Genomic DNA, 22,255 nt, shown 5'->3' on the forward strand with positions numbered 1-22,255 from the left:
GTGATCCCTTCGTTTTCAGGGAAAATTTTATGTTAGTACAGGGGACTGTTTACCATTCAGGTTCCCAGATGATAGACAGGGTTACTCTCTTAAGAAGGCTGTTCTAAGATGAAAATTTTGTTGACACTTGAAGGACACTAAAATATACATGGAAGTTTGTCAAGAAAAGAGGGAGGAATATAGTATAAGATACTCAAGGCATAGAATCATATTAAATATGTGACACATTAGGTAGTAGTTTATTGTGGTTTAAAGATAAATGCATAATGAGGTCTGTAAAAGTAATGGGAATGCCAAAGAATGTTCAAACTACTGCACAGTTGCATTTATTTCACATGCTTGCAAGGTAATGCTCAAAATCCTCCAAGCTAGGCTTCAACAGTATATGAACTGAGAACTTCTGGGTGTACAAGCTGGATTTAGAAAAGACAGAGGAATAGAGATGAAATTGCCAACATCCCTTGGATCACAGAAGTAAGAGAATTCCAGAAAAGCATCTACTTCTGCTTCATTGACTACTCTAAAGCCTTTGACTCTGTGGATCACAACAAACTGTGGAAAATTCTTAAAGAGATGGGAATACCAGACCACCTTACCTGCCTCCTGAGAAACCTACATGCAGGTCAAGAAGCAACAGTTAGAACCAGACATGGAACAACAGATTGGTTCCAAATTGGGAAAGGAGTACATCAGGGCTGTATATTGTCACCTTGCTTATTTAACTTATATGCAGAGTACAACATGAGAAATGCTGGGCTGGATGAAGCACAAGCTGGCATCAAGATTGCTGGGAAAAATATCAATAACCTCAGATATGCAGATGAAAGCATTTCTGTGGCAGAAAGAGAACAGGAACTAAAGAGCCTTTTGAAGAAGGTGAAAGAGAAGAGTGAAAAGGCTGGCTTAAAACTCAACATTCAGAAAACTAAGATCATGACATCCAGTCTCATCACTGCATGGCAAATAGATGGGGAAGCAATGGAAACAGTGACAGATTTTATTCTCTTGGGTTCCAAGATCACTGCAGATGGTGACTGCAGCCATGAAATTAAGATACTTCTTGGAAGAAAACCTATGACAAACTTAGCTTATTAAAAGGCAAAGACATTACTTTGCCAACAAAAGTCTGAATAGTTAAAGCTATGTTTTTTCCATTAGTCATGTATGGATGTGAGAGTTGGATCATAAAGAAGACTGAGTACCAAAGAACTGATGCTTTTTGAGTGTGGTGTTGGAGAAGACTCTTGAGAGTCCCTTGGACTGCAAGGAGATCCAACCAGTCAATCCGAAGGGAAATCAACCCTGAGTATTCACTGGGAGGTGTACTGTGGAAGCTGAAGCTCCAATAGTTTGACCACCTGATGTGAAGAAACAATTCATCAGAAATGACCCTATGCTGGGAATGATTGAAAGCAGGAGGAGAAGGGAATGACAGAGGATGAGATGGTTGGATGGCATCACCAACTCAATGGACTTGAGTTTGAGCAAGCTCCAGGAGATGGTAAAGGACAGGGAAACCTGGTGTGCTGCAGTGCATTGGGTTGCAAAGAGTTGGAGATGACTTAACGACTGGACAACAATTACAACGAAAGTAATGGAAATTACTAGGACCCAGACAAAAAGAAGAAACTGAATTTAAACAGTAAGGTCAAGAAGATATGCTATGGAAGCTCTGGGGATGGGCTAGTCTTGAGAGTAATTTTGGTTTTTACCTATCCAGGGTAAGATTCAAGCCCTCTATAAGGTGGAAGGTTCTTAGAACTCAGATTAAAGCTGAATCTATTTAAAGGATATGTACTCCATAGAAGAATAGGATACAAAAAAATTTGCCCATCAATTCAGGGAGATGGCAAGAAATCTTATCTGTGTCACCCTGGGCTGTGAGATTCAAAAGTATTTCCCTTGGATTCATAATCACGGGCTTTCCCTCACATAGTTTATGGTTTCAGTTTATATTATCTACATAGTCTAAACATTTCAAGCTGAAATACTAACCTCAAAAGTAGTTCTGGGTTGGTGATCCTCTTGGAAGACCTGACAGATGCAGATGCAGAATCACTGTGGAATTGTATGATGTTAACCCAGGCTTAACATCGCCCATTCCAGTCCATTTTAGTTCACTGATTCCTAAAATGTCAATGTTCAGTCTTGCCATCTCCTATTGACCACTTTCAATTTACTTTTATTCATAGACCTAACAATATCCCAGGTTTCTATGCAATACAGTTCTTTGTAGCATTGGACTTTACTTCTGTCACCAGTCACATCCACAACTGGGCATTGTTCTCGCTTTGGCTCTGTCTCTTCATTCTTTCTGGAGTTACTTCTCTACTCTTCTCCAGTAGCTTATTGGGCACCTACTGACCTGGGAACTTCATCTTTCAGTGTCATATCTTTTTGCCTTTTCATACTATTCATGGGGTTCTCAAGAAAAGAATACTGAAGTGGTTTGCCTTTTCCTTCTCCAGTGGACCACGTTTTGTCAGAACTCTCCATAATGACCTGTTCATCTTGGGTGGCCCTACATGGCATGGCTCATAGCTTCATTGAGTTAGACAAGACTGTGGTCCATGTGATTAGTTTGGTTAGTTTTTCGTGACTGTGGTTTTCATTCTGTCTGTCCTCTGAGGGATAAGGAGAAGAGACTTATGGAAGCTTCCTGATGGGAGAGACTGACTGACGGGGAAACTGCATCTTGTTCTGATGGGCAGGACTGTGCACAGTAAATCTTATATCTAATTTGCTGTTGATGGGCATAGTTGTGTTCCCTCCCTATTGTTTGGCCTGAGGCCAAGCTGTTGACTCCTGCCTCCACTCACAGGCAAGTCTGGCTCAGTTTCCCACTGGCCTGTGAAGTCAAATTCCCTGGGTGTTCTTGGTCCCTTTGTGAGATCTCCAGGTTGGGAAATCTCTTGTGGGTCGTAGAACTTTCTTAATAGTGGGAGAATTTCTTTGGTATAATTGTTCTGCAGTTTGTGTGTCCTTTGCTCGGAGCTATATGGTGGGGCTAGTGGCGACCTCCTCCTAGAGGGCTTATGGCACATGCTGTGTGCCCCAGTTCTGCTGCAGCCAGAGCCCCTGTCCCCACGGCAGGCCACTGTTGACCCGTGCCTCGACAGGAGACACTCAAACACTCAAAGGCAGGTCTTACTCAGTCTCTGAGGGGCCTCTGGGTCCTGGTGCACTCAAGGTTTTGTTTGAGCCCTTCAAGTGTCTCTGGCGGGTGTGGGGTCTGATTCTAAACATGATTTCGCCCCTCCTACCATCTTGTTGGGGCTTCTCCTTTCCGCTTGGATGTGGGGTATCTTTTTTTGGTCGGGTCCAACATTCTCCTGTCAATGGTTGTTCAGCACTGAATTGCAGTTTTGGAGTTCTTGCAGAAAAAGATGAGCACCCATCCTTTTACTCTGCCATCTTGCTGTCAGGAAACTGGAAAAGGTCAGTTTTCATTCCAGTCCCAAACAAAGGCAATGTGAAAGTATGTTCAGACTACTGCACAATTGCCCTCATCTCACACACTAGCAAAGTAATGCTCAAAATTCTCCAAGTGAAGCTTCAACAGTACGTGAACTGAGAAGTTCCAGATGTTCAAGCTAGATTTAGAAGAGGCCAAGGAACCAGAGATCAAATTGCCAACGTGTGCTGGATCATAGAAAAGGCAAAGGAGTTCCAGAAAAACATCTATTTCTGCTTTATTGACTACGCCAAAGCCTTTGACTCTGTGGATAAGAACAAACTGTGGAAAATTCTTAAAGAGATGGGAATACTGACCTTACCTGCCACCTGTGAAATCTGTATACAGGTCAAGAAGCAGCAGTTGGAACCATGGAACAACAGACTGTTTCCAAATTGGGAAAGGAGTACATCAAGGATGTATATTGCTTATTTAACTTATATGCAGAATACATCATGCAAAATGCTGATGTGGATGAAACACAAGCTGGAATCAAGATTGCCAGAAGAAATATCAATAACCTCAGATGTGCAGATGACATCACCCTTATGGTAGAAACCAAATAGGAACTGAAGAGCCTCTTGAAAGTGAAAGAGGAGAGTAGAAAAAGGTGGCTTAAAATTCAACATTCAAAAAATGAAGATCATGCCTTCTGGTCCCATCACTTCATGGCAAATAGACAGGGAAACAATGGAAACAGTGACCGACTATTTTCTTGGACTCCAAAATCACTGCAGATGGTGACTGCAGCCGTGAAATTAAAATATGCTTGCTCCTTGGAAGGAAAGCTATGACAAATGTAGACAGCATGTTAAAAAGCAGAGACATTACTTTGCCAACAGAGGTCCATCTAATCAAAGCTATGGTCCTTCCTGTAGTCATGTATGGATGTGAGAGTTGGAGCATAAAGTAAGTTGAGTGCTGAAGAATTGATGCTTTTGAACTGTGGTGTTGGAGAAGCCTCTTGAGAGTCCCTTGGACTGCAAGGGGATCAAACCAGTCAATCCTAAAGGAAATCAGTCCTGAATATTCATTGGAAGGACTAATGCTGAACCTGAAGCTCCAATACTTTGGCCACCTGATGTGAAGAACTATATCATTGGAAAAGATCCTGATGCTGGGAAAGATTGAAGGTGGGAGAGGGGGACGACAGAGGATGAGATGTTTGGATGGCATCACCAACTCGATGGACATAAGTTAGAGCAAGCTCCCTGGGAGCGTGGTGATGGGAGTTGGTGATGGACAGGATAGCCTGGCATGCTGCAGTCCATGGTGTCGCAGAGTTGGACATGACTAAGCGAGTGAACTGACTGAACTGAACCCAGGCTACCAACGATTCTCACATATTCCAGCCACATTAAAAGTGACATGACAGTAAAAAGTTATAGAATGCCTGAAGAAACAATCAACATTAGGAAAAGTTAGCAACAAAAATTAATAGTTAACCTGACAAAGTTAACACAAAAATCAAACAGCATGATCAGAATGTCAAGAACCTGAAATAGTAAACAATTTATAAAGTAGGAATGTTTAATGTGATGTTTTATAAATCATAAGCATAACTTTATACCAGAAAATTTTAAACTTATATGAGATATATACATTCTAGAAAAATAGAATACTGACTGGTTTATTGCAGTTATTTCATAGTATCCAAAAATGAAAAAGAACATAAATGTCTGTGATCAGGAGAACTAAAAAATTATAATATAGTGATGCAGTAGAATACCGTATATGGCAGAATTATTGAATCAGTCTCACTTTGAATGGAAAATGAAAACTATATTCAGTGAGAAAGTATATTCATTAAAAAAAGTATGTATCTGTTCAGTTTAGTCTCTCATTCGTGTCTGATTCTTTGCAACCCCATGGACTGCAGCACACCAGGCCTCCCTGTCCATCACCAGCTCCCAGAGTTTACTCAAACTCATGTCCGTCAAGTCGGTGATGCCATCTAACCATCTCATCCTCTGTCGTCCCCTTCTCCTCCTGCCTTCAATCTTTCCCAGCATCAAGAAAGCATCTTTTTCAGTGAGTCAGTTCTTCACATCAGGTGGCCAAAGTACAACTATACATATATAGTTATACATATGTTCCATTTACATCTAGTTTAAAAACATGAAGTGTAATATACAGTTTGGTGACGTACCAGGGAGGGAGAGGAGTTCAGGATGGGGAACACGTGTATACCTGTGGTGGATTCATGTTGATGTATGGCAAAACCAATACAATATTGTAAAGTAATTAACCTCCAATTAAAATAAATAAATTTATATTTTTAAAAAACATACACATAAAAAGTAAATATAAAATTTAGGGTTTTATTTATCTCTCAGAAAGAAGGGTGGGAAATAAGAGAATAGTATTGAGTAGGGTCAACTGCATCAGAAGCAGACTTAACAAGTTTTAAAATTGGACAAAGATGCGATGTGTGAACACTGTTGTTCTTTATATTCTGTATATGTTTCTGAATATGTAGAATACTTTATAACAAACAATATAAAAATTTAAAGTACTTTGCATTAAATGGCATCTGAGAAGGCACAGAAATATGTTAAACCTGTACATCCTGTATTTGAAACTTAACTGTTTATTTTCATAGGTATTTTGTTACTTGCTTCTCATACCTTTTTATAGTCAAATTTTATGGGGAAAATAAGAGCAAAATAATGTTTTCTTCTTTTTTTAAAGAGCGAAATGATTTACCACAAGATGATGATGCTGGGAACAATCCTTGTTTGAGTTTTCCAGAATTCTAGCACAGTGAAAGTTTTCCTGCCCCTAAAGAGCTTTTCTCTCTTGATCTCCAAGTCAGTCTCTCTTCCCTTCTCTCCCTCTCTCTTTGGGTCTCTCGGTCTTTTCTCCTGGTTCCTGTCTGTTAGGGTGTGCTTTGGGATTATACTGTCTCAGGGCCTGGGAGACTTTCTTTGGATCTCTGTCTTTCTGAACCCCTCCCCCCACCCCAAATACTGTTTCTCATACTTCCACTTTCTCAAGGTCTGTCTCTTGCTTACTCTGTATTTGGAGGCCCTCCCTCATGTCTGTGTGCATATGTGTGTGTGTTTATGTGCCTTTGTATATGTCTGATTTTCTGTCTTTTTATTTCCTTTTCCTGCAATCCTCTCTGCCTCACCTCCCCCCTCTTGTCTTTCCCTTAGAGTGTAGAGCTCTTTCTCTCCTGTGGTTGTCTTTTCTCCTCTCTCTCCCTACCAGTCTCTTTCTTTCTCAGTCTCTCCCTGAATTGGTTGGTCTATATCTGTTTCTCTTAATCTCTTTCTTAATCCCACTCTGGAGTCTTTCAGTTTCTTCTCTTATTTGCCTACTTATTTATATTTCATTTATTTTGTTTAGGTAAAGCTACTTCCTCTTCTAATCCAAGCAGCCCAGCTCCAGACTGGTACAAAGATTTTGTTACAGATGCTGATGCTGAGGTTTTAGAGCATTCTGGAAAAATGGTACTTCTCTTTGAAATTCTTCGAATGGCAGAGGAAATTGGGGATAAAGTGTAAGTTCTTTCCTATTTCCTATTTTTATTATATTAAATTTTTGATAACCTTTTTATTGTTTGAAATACTTAAATCTGTTTTGTTTTCTTCCCTTTTAAAGATGTAATTTCTTGGTTAGTGTAGTGACAACTATCTTCCTTCTAAGCCACAATTTCTGAGTGCATATTCTGGATGTTCCTTCAGTGCCATTTTCCCCTTCTGGCTGTAGAATCTTGGACTTATCTCCTTGAGCCAAGTCTCTCCTTGGTATCTATATTTCATCATTTTCAGAATCATTTCTCAATCCATGCAGTGTGGTTTCTACACTGTTACTTTACTGAGATTTCCCCCCACCCTCAAAGTCGCTTTGTTGTTTTTATTGTTTAGTTGCTAAGTTGTGTCTGACTCTTTTGCACCCCCATAGACTATAACCTCCTGGCTCCTCTGTCCATGGGATTTCCCAGGCAAGAATACTGGAGTGCATTGCCATTTCCTTCTCCAGTGGATCATCCCAACCCAGGGATCCACCCTGCATCTCCTGCATTGGCAGGTGGATTCCTTACTGATGAGCCACCAGGGAAGCCCTTTAATGTCACCTATTGACCTTCTAATTTCCAAATCTAGTGGATACCTCTCAGACCTTATTTTACCCCTTTTTGACTACTCTCTATAATTTCTCCTTTGTTTTTTTTTTTCCTGTTTGTTTTACTTCTAGCATTTGTGCCCCAATTCCCTTCCCTAGATTCCATCCCCCAATCTTATCCTTCATTTTATTATTTAAAAATGTGCTTTTAAAATTTTGAACCATGCTTATCGTTTAGGCTTTAATAAGGCCCTGTGTTCTGGTCATAAAATATTTTTAAAATATAATGCTTGTAATATAAGAATTTTTTGTTAAAAACTTTAAGCACTTTAACATAAGGCTGAAATAAAACAAATCTTCTATCTTAAAAAAAATCTAATTTACTTTCTTTAACTTTCCTGGAAAGAGGTAGATTTCTGTTATATTTTCATACCACCTTTTAATATACTTCTACTTTACTCTTAACACATTCTAATGTATTTATTTTTTTGCTGGACAGTGAGTTGTTTGACTTAATCGTTAATTATAAAAATATTGAGTTTTATTAACCACTGTACATCACACCAAGTAAGTACTCACTGCAAGTTATTTTAGTTATAAACTGCCACTTACACAGAAACAAGTAGTTCAGATAAGGGAGGATATTGGCGTGGAATGGAATGGTAGTAGTGGAGATAAAGAGTGTGTTTTGGGGTAGAGAAACAATACTTGGTAGATTAAATGCAGGACAGTAAGATAGAGTAGTCAAAGATGACTCCCAGGCTTTACCCCTAAGTGCCTGTGAATTATGTTGTTATTTACTAAAATGGAGAAGACTAAGGGAGAACTAAGTTTATTACAGGTAGTAAAGAGTTCTACTGTGGTTTTGTTAAGTTTCCAAGGCATATTATATGTCCACGAGAGATGTCAAGTAGAAAGTAGATATTTGAGCTCCAAGTTCCTGAAGGGTCAGAAGAGACTGATGATTTAGACATGCTTATGCTTTTTTTTTTTTTCTATTAACTTTTATAGTTTAATGTTAATTTTTATTGGATACCATATAAGAATATTATGAGTGTATAAGAGATTTTTAGTAGTCTTTTAATTTTTCCTAACAAGGAATATCTTCTACCATGTTCATCATAGATGCTCTTCTAGTTTCTCCTGAGTAGAATATTTTCCATTTCAGAAGGCTCCCTAGAGTTGAATACTTCAAAGTGTTAGAAAATGTATGTTTATCTTTAGTTTGTACTGTATTCTTATAGCTATTTTCCCCTGGTCTAAAATAGAATATATCTATTGCTTTTTAAAAATACTGTTATAATGATCATTTTTAGTTATTAACCCAAGTGATAAATGTTATCAACATTAAGACATAAAACTGTGCATTTCTGAAATTGTGATTACCACTATTCTTTGTCCAGTGTTTCATTATGGAAATTTTCAAACATAAAAAGCAGAAAGAATAAATAGAGTGAATACCTACATACCTGTTACCTAGAATCTATACTATACTTTATCATACTTTATTATATACCTATCTATCCATCCCTCTGTCCATCTTATTTTCCTGATACTTTTCAAAGTAGGTTGCAGACATCACTACTACTATTTCAATTGTCTCCTCTTCAGATAATGATGGGTTTATCTCTTGTCACTGTAAGCTTTTTTCTTCTCAGTTGATTATTCTATTCTTTGTATGGCTTAATTTCAGTCCTGACAATGGTCTTGAATATGCTTCAGTTTTTAGCACTCATCTCAAAATATGGTCACAGTAAACAAAACACTACAGCTGAGTTTCTATTAACACATAATTATAGTGAGTCTGGTTATTATTTACTCTGGATCCTGTCATTCCATTCCTACAGTCTGATAGAATGGTTTTCCAACATCTAAACAACATTATTGCTTCATATTGACTTATGGTCAGCTAAGACTTTTTTTTGCTTTTAAAGAAAAACTTGTCAAATTAGATTCTTCTGTTCCCTATTTATGCAGCTGAGGCTTAGACAGAAATTTGTTTTTTAGCATATGAACGTCCAGTTTTGCCAAGACTATTGTTGAAAAGACTTCTTTCCATTGAGTTGCTTTTGCCTCTTTGTCTAAAACTAGTTAAATGTAATGTGGCTTTATATCTGGATTATATTCTGTTCCATTGATTTGTGTTGGTTTCTTTGTCAGTGCTATACTATTTTGATTATACTAGCTTTGTGCTGAAATCATGTAGAGTTATGCCTCCAACTTTTTTCCTTTTGAAATTGTTTTGGCTACTCTATGTGCTTGGCATATCCATATAAACTTTAGAATCAGCTTGTTAATTTCTACCAAATAAGTCCTACTGACGTTTTGATTAGAAATGTGTTGAGTTTGTTATTCATTTAATCTATGAACGCTGATTTGTTTTTCAGCCTTGTTTTCAGCCAATCTCTCATATCTCTGGACTTGATTGAAGATTTTCTTGAATTGGCTAGTAGAGAAAAGACGGAAGATAAAGATAAGCCTCTTATTTATAAAGGTGAGTTATGTTGTACATCATAATTTTTAAAATGTTCATTCAGACATATAAACATTTTAACAATAGAAGAAAAAAATTACCTGGACTCACAACCTTTATATATTTTTTCTGCACTTTCTTTTTGTCCTTTTCCCTATAGATATGGTCTTTGCTGTTGTTGCAGCAAATTTTTTGTTTGTTTTTTTAAACAGTGTTGTTGAGATATACTTCACATAACATGCAATTTACCTACTTAAGGTGTACAGTTCAATGGTTTTTAGTATATTTTCAGAGTTGTACAGCTATCACCATAGTTAATTTTTGAACATATTAATCACCAAAGAAGCACTGTACCCTTTAGCTATCACTCTGCTAACCTCCTTTCTACCACTTTACCCTTAAGCAATCACTAATCTACCTTCTCTTTATATAAATTGAGATTGACTTATTCTGGACCTTTCATATAAATAGAGTCATATAATATTTGGTCTTTTGTGACTGACTTCTTTTGCATAGCATGTTTTTAAGGTTCATCCAAATTGTAGCAAGTGTCACTGCTTTATTCCTAATAACCTAATAATATTCTGTTTTATGGTTAATACCCACATTTTGATTATCCATTCATTAATTCATAGATATAAGTTGTTTTCTCTTTTTGGCTATTGTGAATAGTGCAGCTATGAATGTTTGTATACAAGTTTTTATTTCTTTAAAATCTGTTTTTACCTGTTTGGGATATATTGGATAGTTACGAATGGAACTGTTGTATCATATGCAATTCTAAGTTTAATGTATTGAAGATCGACCAAACTGTTTGCTATATTGGCTGCACTCAAGAAGCATTGTACAAGGGTTCTCATTTCTCCACATCTTTATCAACATTTGTTTTCTGTTGTTGAATTATAGTCATCCTAGTGGCTGTGAAATGGTATCTCATTGTGATTTTGATTTGTATTTCTCTAGTGACTAATGATTTTGACCATTGTTTCATGGCCATCTGTATTTCTTCTTTGGAAAAATGATTATTTGGGTCCTTTGCTCATTTGAAAGACCTTCTTAAAAAAAAATTAAAAAAAATATTCTGTTCAGGAGGCCATTTTCAGATATATGCTTTGTAAATATTTTCTCTCATTCTTTTGGTTGTCTTTTTACTTTCTAGGTAGTATTTCATTTTTATGAAGTCTAATTTACATTTTTTTCTTTTGTTACTTATGCTTTTAATGTCATATTTAAGAAACCATTGCCAAATCCAAGTTCATGAATATTTACTCCTATGCTTCCTTCAAAGAATCATAGTTTTAGCTCTTTTGGTTAGGTCTTTGATGCATTAATTGGTTAGAATTTTGATGCATTAATTTTTATATATGCTATGAGGTTAAAGATCCAACTTCAGTCTTTTGCTGTGGCTATCCAGTTGTCAAACACTATTTACTCAGAAGACTGTTCTTTCTCCATTCATCGTTTCTGGGCACCCTTGTTGAAAATTAGTTGACCAAAGAGACAGATTTATTTTTTGACTCCCCAAGTTTTGTTCCATTTATCTATATGTCAGTCCTCATGCCAGTAGCACACTGTTCTGATTACGTTTGCTTTGAAAGTAAGTTTTGAAATTGTGATTCCTCCTACATTGTTTCTGTTCAACATTTTTTTTGTGGGGGGCTATTCTGGATCCCTTGCAATTCCATATGAATTTTAGAATTAGCTTGTAAAGTTTACAAAGATGTCAGCTTGAATTCTGATAGAAATTGCATTGAATTTGTAAGTTCATTTTAGGAAGTATTGCCTTCTTAACAATATTAAATCTTCTGATCTATGAACATGGGATGTTTAACATTTACTTAAATCTTGAATTTCTTTCACCAGTGTTTTAGTTTTCAGTGTATGCATTTTGCATTTCTTATGTTAAATTTATTTTTTTCTTTTTGATAATATTATGAGTGGAATTGTGTTCTTACTTTCAGTTTTGAATTTTCATTGCAAATGTATGAATTAAGTTTTGCGTATTAAATCATTTATTAGTTCCAGTAGTTTTTTTGTGGATTTTAAAGGATTTTCCTTATGCAAGATCATGTCATCTGCAAATAATGATTTACTTCTTCCTTTCCAATATAGATTACTTTTATTTCTTTTTCTTGACTATTTCTCTCCTTAGAACTTCTAGTACAGTGTTGAATTAATGTGACATAACTGGACATCCTTTTCTTGTTCCTAATCTTAAAGGGAAAGCATCTGATCTTTCACCATTCTGTGTAATTTTATTTATATTTTTTAGTAGATAGCATTTATGATGTTGAGAAAATTCTCTTCTATTTCCAGTTTTTTGAGTGTTTTTTTCTTGTCATGAATGTGTATTGAGTATTGTCAGGTGATTTCTTAGTGTCTATTGAGATGATCATGTGGGATTTTTAAAATTAATTTGTTAATTTAAAATTTTTCCCTAGGAATAATATATTCTTATATACCTTAAGATGTGGAGCTTCCCACTTGGCTCAGTGGTCAAAGAATCCGCCTGCAAATGCAGGAGATGTAGATTGGGGAGATCCCCTGGAGGAGGAAAGTGGCAACCCACTCCAGTATTCTTGCCTGGAAAATCCCAAGGACAGAGGAGCCAGGCAGGCTCCAGTCCATGGGGTTGCAAAGAATAGGACACCACTGAGTGACTGAGCATGCATACACCTTAAGATATATCCTAAGACTTTTAAACTTTTAATGTTATTTAAAAATTAAACAACTAGGGGTTCAGGATTGGGAACATGTGTACACCCTTGGCAGATTCATGTTGATGTATGGCAAAACTAATACAGTATTGTAAAGTAAAATAAAGTAAAAAAAAAAAAAAAATTAAACAACTAAGGATTTCCCTGCCAATGCAGGGGACATGGATTTGATCCCTGGTCCTGGAAGATTCCACATGTGGTGGAGCAACTAAGCCCATGTGCCACAACTACTGAAGCCCATATGCCTTAGAGCCTGTGCTGTACAACAAGAGAAGCCACCACAATGAGAAGCCTGCATGCTGCAATGAAGTGTAGCTGCAACTGTAGAAAGCCCACACAAAAGCAACAAAGACCCAGTGCAGCCAAAAATAAAGAAACACATCCTATTTGTGGGAATCATTAATATAGCTAGATCATTTATTCTAGACATCCTTAATATTTGAATCTTGTAGGATATTACAGTCCTTAGAACATAAACAAAATTTCACTTGATGAGACATACTTTGTCCTTTTGTTTTAGTCTAAATTCTCAAAGGAATGGATGTGTTAATTTTTTTAACACTGTATTAATTTTCATTTTGGGTCTCTGGTTTGGCAAGATCCACTGGAGAAGGAAATGGCAGCCCACTCCAGTATTCTTGCCTGGAGAATTCCGTGGACAGAGGAGCCTGGTAGGCTACAGCCCATGGGTTCACAAAGAGTCAGACATAACTGAGAGACTAACACTTACACTTTTATACAGCATAGTGATTCAGTAGTTTTGCAGATTACGCCACTAAAAGTTTTAGAAAATAATGACTGTTATTCCCTGTGTTATACAATATACCCTTTTTAAAAAATCTGTTTTATACATAGTAGTTGGTATCTTTTAATCCCTTACCTCTCTCTTACCCCTCTCCTCTTCCTCTCCCCCTTGGTAACCACTAGTTTGTTTTCTGTATCTCTGAGTCTGTTTCTGTTTTGTTATATACCTTTGTATGGGTAATTTTTTGTATTTTACATGTAAGTGATACAGCATCTGTTTTTTCTCTATCTGAATTATCTCACTAAGTAGAGTATTTCCTAGGTTCATCCATATTGCTGAAAATGGAAGAATCTCACTCTTTTTTTTTTTTATTGCTGAGTAATATTCATGTGTCTGTGTTTGAGTGTATACCACAAATTTTTAATCATTTGTCTGTTGATGGATTTTTGAGTTGCTCCCATATCTTGACTACTCCTGTGTACATTGGGGTGCATGTATGTGTTTGAATTAGTGTTTTCAGACTTTCTGGATATATACCCAGGAGTGGAATTGCGAGATGCTGCTGCTGCTGCTGCTAAGTTGTTTTAGTCATGTTCAACTCTGTGCGACCTCAGAGATGGCAGCCTACCAGACTCCCCCGTCCCTGAGATTCTCCTGGCAAGAACACTGTAGTGGGTTGCCATTGCCTTCTCCATGCTGGATGTTATGGTAGTTCTATTTTTAGTTTTTTTGAGAAACTTCCATACTGTTTTCCATAGTGGCTGAACCAGTTTACATTCCCACCAACAGGGTAAAAGGGTTTCTTTTTCTCCACATCTTCACCAACATTTGTTATTTGTAGATTTTTTGATGATAGCCATTTTGGCAGGTAAGAAAGGATATTATGGTTTCATTTGCATTTCTTTAATAATTAGTCAATTATTAAATTAAAAGATGCTCGCTCCTTGGAAGAAAAGCTATGACAAACCTAGACAGCATATTAAAAAGCAGAGATATTACTTTGCCTACAAAGGTCTGTCTTGTCAAAGCTATATGGTTTTCCTAGTGGTCATGTATGGATGTGAGAGTTGGATCATAAAACTGAGTGCTGAAGATCTGTTGCTTTTGAACTGTGGTGGTGGAAAAGCCTCTTGAGAGTCCTTTGGACTACAAGGATATCAAACCAGTCAATCCTAAAGGTAATCAGTCCTAAATATTCATTGGACGGACTGATGCTAAAGCTGAAGCTCCAGTACTTTGGCCACCTGATGCAAAGAACTGACTAATTGGAAAAGACCCTGATGCTCAGAAAGATTGAGGGCAGCAGGTGAAGGGGGCGACAGAGGATAAGATGGTTGGGTGGCATCACTGACTTGATGGACATGAGTTTGAGCAAGCTCCAGGAGTTGATGATGGACAGGGGAGCCTGGTGTGCTATAGTCCATGGGGTCCCAAAGCATCAAACATTACTGAGCAACTGAACCGAATAATTAGTGATGTCAAACATCTTTTAATGTCCCCATCAGCTCGTGCAGTTGCACTCATCTCCCATGATAGTAAGGTCATGCTTAAAATCTTGCATGCTAGGCATGAACCAAGAACTTCCAGGCATCCAAGCTAGGTTTAGAAAAGGCAGAGGAACCAGACATCAAATTGCCAACATTTGCTGGATCATAGAGAAAGCAAGGGAATTCCAGAAAAACATCTACCTCTCTTTTATCAACTACACTAAAGCCTTTGATTGTGTGAGTCATTACAAACTGTGGAAAACTCTTTAAAGAGATGGGAATACCAGACCATCTTACCTGTCTCCTGAGAAACCTGTATGCAGGTCAAGAAGCAACAGTTAAAACCCTCTATGGAACAACTGATTGGTTCAAGATTGAGAAAGGAGTGTGACAGGGCTGTCTGTTTGTCACCCTGTTTATTTAACCTATATGCTGAGCACATCATGAAGAATGCCAGGCTGGATGAAGCACAAGCTGGAATCAAGATAGGCAGGAGAAACATTAACAACCTCAGATATACAGATGATACCACTCTAACAGTAGAAAGCAAAGAGAAACTAAAGAACCTGTTGATGAGGGTGAAGGAGGAGAGTCAAAAACCTGATTTAAAACTAAATATTAAAAAAACTAAGACGATGGCATCCAGCTCCATTATTTTGTGGCAGATAGAAGGGAAAAAGGTGAAAGCAATGACAGATTTTGTCTTCTTGGGCTCTAAAATTACTGCAGATGATGACTGCAGCCATGAAATCAGAAGATGATTACTTCTTGGCAGGAAAGCTGTGACAAACCTAGACAGTGTGTTGAAAAGCAGAGACATTGCTCTGCTGACAGAGGCCCATATAATCAAGGCTATGGTCTTCACAGAGGTCATATAAGGTTGTGAAACATGGACTCTGAAGAAGGCAGAGGGCCAAAGAATTGATGCCTTCAAACTGTGGTGCTAGAGAAGACTCTTGAGAGTCCATTGGACAGCAAGGAGATCAAACCCATCAATCTTAAAGGAAATCAACCCTGAATACTCATTGGAATGACTGATGGTGATGCTGAAGCTCCAGTATTTTGGTTATCTGATGCAAACAGCTGAATCATTGAAAAAGTCCCTGATGCTGGGAAAGATTTAGAGCAGAAGGGGAAGAGGGCATCAGAGGATAAGATGGCTGGATGGCATCACCGTTTCAAAGGACGTGACCTTGGGCAAACTTCCGGAGATGGTGAGGGACAGGGAGGCCTGGCATGCTGCGGTTCCTGGAGTCATAATGAGTTGGACATGACTGGGTGACTGAACAACAACAATGCCCTCTTTGGAAAAAATATCTGTTCAGGTCTCCCCATTTTCTGATAGTACTGTTTGTTGATATTTAGCTGTATGAACTGTTTGTATATTTTGGATATTAACTCCTTGTTGGTCATATCGTTTGTGAATATTATCTCCCATTCCATGGATTTTCTTTTCATTTTGTTAGTGGTTTCCTTTGCAGTGCAAGAGCTTTTACGTTTAATTAGGTCCCATTGATTTATTTTTGCTTTTATTTATTTCACCTTAGTAGATGATAGAATGTTTTTTGGCATATAAATAAGTATTCAGTCATTATTTGGTCAGTGAATGAATAAATGCATTCTATGTCTTTGGTTTTTATCTCTTTAGTATCAACTTGTTAATAACAAAGGGGGAAACCTTGTCATTTTTAGACTTAATTAAAAAGAATTTTCATACACCTTAAGTTTTTTTGGATTCTAATCAAGGATGAAATTTACATGTCGGTGAAATAGTTTTGAGAATACCTTTGCTATTCAATATGTGTTAGAAGGAAATCTGTGGTAAATTGTACTAGTAATACAATGTTATCTCTTGAATAAAAATTTGTCTTGCTCTGCAAATAGAGTATATATAAATAGCTCTTAAATGGCAAGCAAAAAAGATAAATTATTTACTGCTAGGATAATATATATATATATCTTTTTTCTTTTCTTGTTGAATTTTCAGGTGAAGGGAAGTGGCTCAGAAACATTGATTATTACCGTTTAGATGGCTCTACAACTGCTCAGTCAAGGAAAAAATGGGCTGAAGAATTTAATGATGAAACTAATGTGAGGTAAGAAGCATTTTCTGAATGTATAATTTTTAAAAAATCATTCTAAATCTGCAGATAATAAAATTTACTCTTTTATTGTCTACTACTATAATTTTTGACAAATACAAGATAAAGTCCAGATATAAAATGGTTTCATCATCCTTTAGGAAATTCACTCATGGGATCATGCAGTTTGTAGCTTTTTGAATCTTCCTTTTTTCATTTAGCAAAATGCATTTGAGATTCATCCTCATTACTGCATGTCAATAGTTAGTTCCTTTTTATTGTTGAGTTGTATTTCATTATACTATTCTGTTGTGTGGGTATAAAGTTTGTTACCATAGTTTTCATTGTTTGAATATGTTCATTGTATGGATGAGTGGTTTGTTTAATCACTTCTGTTTGAGAGATCTTGGAGTTGCTTCCAGATTTTGAAATTAAAATTGAAGCTGTTTTAAAGATTCATGTGTAAGTTTTGTGTGAGTGTAGATATTTGTCCAAGTGAAATGCAAATCTAGGAGTGCAGTTGCTGGGCTACATGGTAAATTTATGTTTAACTTTGTAGGAAACTGCCAAACAGTTTTCCGAAGTAATTGTATAGTTTTGCATTCTCACCAGCAGTGTTTGAGAGTTCTAGTTGTTCTACATCCTTGGTATTATAGTTAAAAATAAAAATTTACCCATTCTAATAGGTGTGTAATGGAACCTTACATGGTTTTAATTTGCATTTCCCTAATGAGAAGCATCTTTTCATGTGTTTATCATCTTTGGAGACACAGCTGTTAAAGTTAAGAAGGTATCCTTGATCTCTTTATTATAGAAACTTGAATAATATACTTCAAACCACTGTAGGTAGAGGTTGTGTTATATATGTGTTACTGATGTTGCTTTTTTTAAAATATAAATTTATTTTTTTTAATTGGAGGTTAATTACTTTACAATATTGTATTGGTTTTGCCATACCTGATGTTGCTTTTAACTGTTAGCAATTAATATACTTGAACTGAATTTGTAAGAGAAAAATTTATGTGTATATGTACGTATAAATATTTCCACACACACACGTGTGTGTATGAAAACATTGCCTTTAAGAAAGTAATGAAGAGATGGGATTAGCTTTTTCTTAACTTTTTGTTTTGTATTGGAGTATAGCCAATTAACGGGGCTTCCCTAGTGGCTCATGTGGTAAAGAATCTGCCTGCAGTACGGGAGACCCAGGTTCAATCCCTGCTTTGGGAAGATCTCCTGGAGAAGGGAATGGCAACCCACTCCAGTATTCTTGCCTAGAGAATTCCATGGACAAAGAAGCCTGGAGAGCTACAGTTCATGAGGTCTCAAAGAGTTGGACACAACTGAGCAACTAACACTCACACATAGTCAATTAAAAGTGTTTCAAGTGGACAGCAAAGGGCCTGATGAGATTAGTTGAATGTAAAGATGGCTGATATATGCCTTAATAAATGTTCTAAAGTTTGAGAGGTAGTATATTGTGTGTAAAACATGTTTTAATTTTAGCAGAGTCCTAAACTACGTGTGTGCGTGCTAAGTTGTTTCAGTCGTGTCTGACTCTGTGACCCTATGGACTATAGCTTGCCAGGCTCCTCTGTCCATGGGATTCTCCATGCAAGAATACTCGAGTGTGTTGCCATGCCCTCCTCCAGGGTATCTTTCCGATCCAGGGATTGAACCTGCCACTCCTGCATTGCAGGCAGATTCATTGCAGGTAGCACACTGAGCTACCAGGGAAGCCCATCCTGAACTACACCTAGGGTTATAACTAGGGAAATTCCAGTTAGACCATAGGAAAGAGTATATTTTTATTAGGTATTGAAAATCTGTAGAGTCTGGAAAGCTTACAAAGGGATTGAGTACAGTAAAGTTATATTTTAATGGTTATATAACTATATAAAGATAAGTACATTTTGTATTCTGTTTGCCATGTTTTAAAAAGTTATTATTTGTGCATGAGTGTGAAGAAAGAATTCTGAGTAATCCTACTCTTGTCAAATTTAATCTGAACCTTTGACTTGTTCAGTTTCCCAAATTTGTAAATGTCATAATAGCATATGATTTGTCCTGTAAGAGTCATATTTGATAACTAGTTGCAGATGGTTACTGCAGCCATGAAATTAAAAGACACTTACTCCTTGGAAGAAAAGTTATGACCAACCTAGACAGCATATTCAAAAGCAGAGACATTACTTTGCCAACAAAGGTCCATCTCGTCAAGGCTATGGTTTTTCCAGTAGTCATGTATGGATGTGAGAGTTGGACGGTGAAGAAGGCCGAGCACCGAAGAATTGATGCGTTTGAACTGTGGTGTTGGAGAAGACTCTTGAGAGTCCCTTGGACTGCAAGGAGATCCAACCAGTCCATTCTAAAGGAGATCATTCCGGGGTGTTCATTGGAAGCACTGATGCTAAAGCTGAAACTCCAGTATTTTGGTCACCTCATGTGAAGAGTTAACTCATTGGAAAAGACTCTGATGCTGGGAGGGATTGGGGGCAGGAGGAGAAGGGGACGACAGAGGATGAGATGGCTGGATGGCATCACTGACTCGATGGACGTGAGTCTAAGTAAACTCCAGGAGTTGGTGATGGACAGGGAGGCCTGGCGTGCTGCGATTCATGGGGTTGCAAAGAGTCAGACACAACTGAGCGACTGAACTGAACTGAAGGAAACAATGTTGAAATATGGTTGGTGAGCAGTCACCTTGACTTATTAACTAGCAAATTAAACCCCTTAAACATCTGCCAGAAAGTGTCTCTGATTCAGATTCTTCATGACACACATACAAACACCCCATGGATTTGAGGGGTTACTCTTGAGTAGCTAAATCTGTCTGGATTTAATTCGCAAATGTGAAAGATTATGTCTGTTTTTCTACCTATCCATCTTCTATTTTCTCATGACTTGTTAATTTTCAGAAAATAAATATAATTTTGTTTATTGTTAAGCCATTAGACACTTTAAGATAAGCTTTAAAATAGTAACATAATGCCTTGTATGGCCAGGAAGCACTTTTAACAGGCTCAGAGTCTTTGGTTAGCTTGATACTGTTTTTTTAAACTTATTTATTTTATTTATATTTATTTATATGTTTATTTATTTATACTATTTAGAGTCAAAGATACTTACAAAGATAGAGAGGTACTGTGACCTGTTTCTCCTAATGGTTACATCTTGTAGTTGTTGTTCAATCACCCAGTCATGTCCAACTCTTTGCTACCCCATGGACTGCAGCATGCCAGGCTTCTCTATCCTTCACTGTCTCCCAGAGTTTGCTCAGATTCATGTCCTCTGAGTCAGTGATGCCATCCAACCATCTCATCCTCTGTTGCCCCCTTCTCCTTTTGCCTTCAGTCTTTCCCAGCATCAGGGTCTTTTCCAATGAGTTGGCTGTTCTCTACTGTTGAGCTCATCTGTTCAGTTTTTCTTTTTTTGTTACTGTATTTTTCCGTTCTGAGATTTCCATTTTTTTCTTCTGTTTGCATTGTGGTATAATTCCTAATTCTCCACCTGATTTCTTCTGATACTAATCTAGTACAGGGGAGTGGGTTTTTCTTACAACCACTTGGTGGGAATGGATATCCTAGTTCCCTTCATGGTCTTCACTGACATTGCTGGATTGGTGAGAGGACTTTGTTAACTCAAAATTATCTGACACTATTTTGGCTATGCCTTGTTGCAATTAGGTGAGGATGGAAGCCTGGGCTTCCCACTCAGCCTTTAGTGATAAGGGTGAAGGTTCACCACATTTTGTCTGTACTGTTTGACTGGAGTCGAATGATTATTGTTGTAAAGTTTTTTCTCTTGCTAGTCTGGCCCTTTTTTGGTCCTTCTGCTAGAGAGCAGGCTTTTTGTGGAGATTTTGATAGCACCCACTGGTGTTTCCAGATCGCTCAGGTCTTTAGCACTCAGTCTGGGATATACAGGGCAAAAAGAAAGCCTGTGGAAGTCACTGCTATATTATGTGTTAGGTCTCAAGCCCCTGTGCTTCCTTCTCACTTTTAAGAAGCTTCTTATTTGTTTTATATATAGTATCCAGGCGTTTTCGCTGTATTTATGGTGGGAAATAGGACTTCCCAGGTGGTACAGTGGTGAAGAATCTGCCTGCCAATGCAGGAGACAAAGAGACATAGGTTTGTTCCCTGGGTTGGGAAGATCTCCTGGAGTAGGAAATGGCAACCCACGCTAGTATTCTTGCCTAAAGAATCCCATGAACAGAGGAGCCTGGCAGGCTACATTCCATTGGGATTGCAAAGTTAGACATGACTGAGGGACTGAGTGTGCACACATGTGTGCGTGCATGTGCACACATACACAGTGAGGAATAGGGAACAACATGTCTATTTTATGTTTCCAGAATTAGAAGTCCAAAGATTACACTTTTTCAAGAATTTTATCTTTTAGTGAACATATAAATTGCTTATGTTGTGTGTATGTCTAGAAGTGGGATTGCTAGGTAATATGTATGTACATATTCAGCTTTAGCTTATACTATCAAAACATTTTTCCCAAATGGTTGTACCAGTTTACACTCCGGCTAATAGAGTATGTGTTTCGTTTTGTTATCTGTCCTAATCATCGCTTGATGTCAGTTTTTATTAACCCGTTGTCATAGATATATAGTAGTAAGACTTCATAGTCTTTTAAAAAGTATTTATTTATTTGGCTGCATCAGATCTTAGTTGTGGCATACAGTATCTTTCTTGTGTCATGCAGGATCTTTCATTGCATAGCACAAACTCAGTAGTTCTAGCTTGCGGGCTTAGTTGCCCTGCGGCACGTGGGATCTCAGTTACCGGATGAGGGATCGAACTTGCGTACCCGGCATTGCAAGGTGGATTCTTAACTGCTGGACCACTAGGGAAGTCCCAAGGCTTCATAATCTTGATCTGTATTTTCCTGATAACTAATTCCAAGTAGTTTATAGATTTAAATGTTGAAACTAAAGCATAAAGGTGTTAACTGACAATAGCACAGAGTATTTTCCTGATTTTGTTGTAAGAATTTTTTTGTAAATAGGACACACAAAGTGCTGACCATAAAAGGAAAATTTGATAGATTGAGCATGATTAAAATTAAGAACTTCTATTCATCGAAGGCATTTTGTGATAAAATGAAAAGGCAAACCATAAGCTGGGAGAAGCTATTTTCAACAAAATGATTCAAAAAGGACTCTTACCCAGAATATGTAAAGAATTCTTAAAAATCAGGATACTAAACCAGACAA

The 22,255-nt window shown here is 37.4% G+C and overlaps 1 protein-coding gene across 1 annotated transcript in view; it reads left to right on the plus strand.

Annotated features, from left to right (window-relative positions):
* ATRX (ATRX chromatin remodeler) overlaps positions 1-22,255 on the plus strand; it is a 214,071-nt gene that overhangs the window by 142,202 nt on the left and 49,614 nt on the right. The window contains exons 25-27 of the mRNA XM_068963358.1: positions 6,806-6,959; positions 9,910-10,016; positions 16,932-17,040. Coding sequence (XP_068819459.1) covers positions 6,806-6,959; positions 9,910-10,016; positions 16,932-17,040 — 370 coding nt within the window. The remainder of the gene's footprint in view (positions 1-6,805; positions 6,960-9,909; positions 10,017-16,931; positions 17,041-22,255) is intronic.

Source organism: Capricornis sumatraensis, chromosome X (genome assembly GCF_032405125.1).
Source record: "Capricornis sumatraensis isolate serow.1 chromosome X, serow.2, whole genome shotgun sequence".
Classification (NCBI taxonomy): Eukaryota; Metazoa; Chordata; class Mammalia; order Artiodactyla; family Bovidae; genus Capricornis; species Capricornis sumatraensis.